Source organism: Neltuma alba, unplaced genomic scaffold (genome assembly GCF_004799145.2).
Source record: "Neltuma alba isolate B1F8T4 unplaced genomic scaffold, ASM479914v2 tig00011013_pilon, whole genome shotgun sequence".
Taxonomy (NCBI): domain Eukaryota; kingdom Viridiplantae; phylum Streptophyta; class Magnoliopsida; order Fabales; family Fabaceae; genus Neltuma; species Neltuma alba.
Genome location: NW_021635766.1, coordinates 234,420 through 238,050, shown reverse-complemented (window position 1 = coordinate 238,050; position 3,631 = coordinate 234,420). Strand labels below are relative to the sequence as shown.

The following is a 3,631-nucleotide window of genomic DNA, read 5'->3' as shown; positions in this document are numbered from 1 at the left end:
ATCATCCAATTCCTGTTATTCCCTTTTTTTAATATAGTCCTTATAATAACGGTATTTCTAGCCAATACACTTGATTATCAAGGATATTTTAGGAAAGACAACACCTATTTATTACAAACAACTAAGTTAACTAATTTCTTTAATTTACTCATACTACCTCCAGTTTTTAATATAAAAGCTAGTTGACTGCTTTGCGTAAATTAAGGTAATTAGTTAAATTAATTATTTGTAATAAATATGTGTTTTTTTTAAATACCCTTACTAATCAAGTGTCATTTGATGAAACATTTAACGTATGCAACTATTGTAAGAATTATTTTAAAAAAAATAGATAAATATGAAAAACAAAGTAAATTATGATATTATATTTAAAACTAAATTAAAAGTCAAACTAGTTTTTATATTAAGAATCAATGTAGTATCTTTTGGCAAAATCACAATATGCTGATAATTTTTTACCAAGAACTATATATTACCAATGGAAATATTAAAATGTGTATATATATATTTTTTGCCAATAATATATTATAATATTTTAATTAAAAAATAGGATGATTAGAACATATATATATACACACACATATATAGATATATATATATATATATATGTATATGTGTGCTTGTATTTGTTCATATATTTTAAATTTTAAGTCTTGATTAAATATCACCAAAACACACAAAAAAAAAACAAAGAAAGAAAAAGGGTACCCACTGAAATTTTATATTTATTGACGAGTGATTAAATGGACTATCCTTTTTGCTCAAAAAAAAAAAAAAGGACTATCCTGGGCGAAATCCGAAAAAACATCCTAGGAGAAATTCCCAAATATCATCTGATCCGAATATGAAGGCGATTTTTCCCAGATCGCTTCGGCTTCATACTCCATTGAGGCTTCGATTTGATTCATTGGACAAAGCTTTGTACGTTTTCCTTTCGGTGAACTGAAGAAGCATTGAAGCATTGCAGATGCTCCTCGTTCAATCTGATCCCAAATATGCTTTCTTCAGCTGCTGCAAGGTACTCCTCCTCCTTCACCAAATTTCCTCTCTTTGCTACTTGTACCTTCTTTCTCTCTTTCCCTTGTTCCCTCACTCTCAAATGTTATCTTCATTCCCACTCCCCAAACCCCAACAACATCCGCGACGCCGTTGATACAGTCACTCACTTCCTCCACATGCGGCCCCCTCCCTCTAGAAAACATATCAATAGGATTTTAGGGTCTATAGTGAAGATGAGACATTATCCCCTGGTTATCTCACTTCTTGCACAAGCCGAGTTGAAGGGCTACGTGCCAGATTTATGTAACCTGAGCATCTTGATCAATTGCCACTGCCACGTCGGTCAGATGGATCTTGCTTTCTCTCTGTTGGGGAAAATTTTCAAGATGGGCTATCAACCAAACGCTGTAGTTTTGACCACACTAATAAAAGGACTCTGTTTAAATCAAAATGTCGGCAAAGCTCTAGATTTCTACGATGACATAATGGCAAAAGGATTGAAGTTAAATGAAGTTAGTTATGGAACATTAGTAAATGGGCTATGTAAAATGGGGAAAACGACATCTGCTCTTAAATTGCTTAAAGTAATGGGGAGGCACCTTGTTAAGCCCAATATAGTTATATACAGCACAATCATTGATGCGCTTTGTAAAGAAGGACTAGTTAATGATGCACACAATCTCTATTTTGAAATGATTGACCACGGGATATCTCCAAATGTTGTTACTTATAGTAGTCTAATCCATGGCTTCTGTAGCATGGATCAATGGCATCAAGCAAATCAATTACTCAATGAAATGATATCGAAAGAAATACAACCAAATGTTTATACCTTTAACGTCCTAGTTGATGCATTATGTAAAGATGGAAGGATTGTACAAGCTCAAGCTGTATTTGCTAGGATGGTGAAGAGTGATCAAAGACCTAATGTTGTTACGTATAATGCTGTGATGGATGGACATTGTTTGACCAATAATATCATTGAGGCTAAGGAAGTTTTTAACAAGATGATTGAAAATGGTTTGGCACCTGACATTGTTAGTTATAGCATTTTGATCAACGCATGCTTTAAGATGAAAATGGTGGATCAAGCGATGGATCTTTTTAAGGAATTGCATTCCAGAAATTTGGTTCTTGATGTTTTAACTTATAATTGCGTTATTGATGGGTTGCTCAAATCACAAAGAATCTCATACGCGCAAGATATTATTTATGAGATGCACGAGAGGGGTCTTCACCCTGATTTAATCACTTATACCATCTTGTTAGATGCATTTTGCAAAATGGGACATCTTGACAAGGCAATTGCATTATTTAGGCAAATTGTCAATCAAGGATTTCGGCCTGATGTGAAGACCTATACTATACTTATTGATGGTTTGTGCAAAGGTGGTAGATTAAATAATGCATGGGACACTTTTCAGTATCTTTTGGCTGAAGGTTACCAGCTAGATGTGCGTATCTATACTGCTATGATTCATGGACTTTGCAAAGAGGGTTTTCTTGATGAAGCCGTGGCCTTGCTTGATAGAATGGAAGAGAACAATTGCCTCCCTAATTCCATAACTCTCAACATTGTTATTCCATATCTTCTTGAAAACAATGAGAATGACAAGGCAGTTAAAGTTCTCAGTAGAATGATTGATGGAGGCGTGCTGAAGAAATAAAACAAGGTGAGATCTACTGCACCTCAAATTGATTTGCCACAAATATTCATGTTAACTACCATGAGCGGTTGGCAAAAGCTTGTATTGTGAATTTACACAGTTAATTGACTTGTTTGGCAAGAATATGGTTTGATGGGTAATTGTCTTTTTATGTACCGTTAATATGTGGTCAAGTATCATATGTTTCCACTGGCGATGTACTTTTTCTTTCTATGGGAACAAGAGAAGGTCCGGCTTGCAATACCCCTGGTGCTGTCATTTCCTTTCTATTTTCTTCCTAATTTTTGTTAAAAAATGGAGTGGAAATTGCATATCTTTCTTTGAAGAAACAAGATATGCTGGGGAAGTATTATGAAAGTTAAATGCCCAAATATAAATTTTTTTGTGGTGAAGCGATCATAGATTTTAGTGTCTTGTTGATGAATATCCTCGTCTTATATTTATTCTTTATCAGGAATAGCTCAGGTTTCTTCTTTATTGATGATACTGGAAGTTAGAATTTTACAAGAGGATGGGAAGTAATTTTCAACCATTCCTGATCGCTGCAATTGATGTTTATAAAAGAAATATGAAATATACATAGCAGGATACTTAGCAATCCTAGGTTTCTCTTAATTGCGGTCTCACTAAGGCTAAAGCACATAGAAATAGTAGTATAGACTCATGAAAATGTTTGTTTCTATGTTAATGGCAGTGTTTTGCTCCATCTTCTTTGGTCGCTTACTGTTATAGTTTTTAGATTTACTAGGAAATTGTCGGCACTAAGTTTGGGGGCGTCTTTTGTGGCTTTATCTTGCGGTGATATCAGCATTTTGTTTTTTGAAATTTTTTTAATTCATAGCTGTATTAATCGGAAGGAATGGCGGAGTTTGTCGTCATAACTTCGTTTTATGATTTGTGTTCCTCCGATAAGGATTTTATGTTGTGATTCGATAAGCATTTCCTTTGCTAGTTTGCTGATTTTC

At 34.2% G+C, this 3,631-nt stretch overlaps 1 protein-coding gene across 1 annotated transcript; it reads left to right on the top strand.

Moving 5' to 3' along the window:
- Nucleotides 1-995: 995 nt before the first annotated feature.
- LOC114760707 (pentatricopeptide repeat-containing protein At1g62930, chloroplastic-like) lies at nt 996-3,281 on the top strand. The gene has a single exon (XM_028949991.1). It carries the CDS (start codon nt 996-998, stop codon nt 2,664-2,666), a length of 1,671 nt encoding a protein of 556 aa, XP_028805824.1. The 3' UTR covers nt 2,667-3,281.
- The last annotated feature ends 350 nt before the right edge of the window (nt 3,282-3,631 follow it).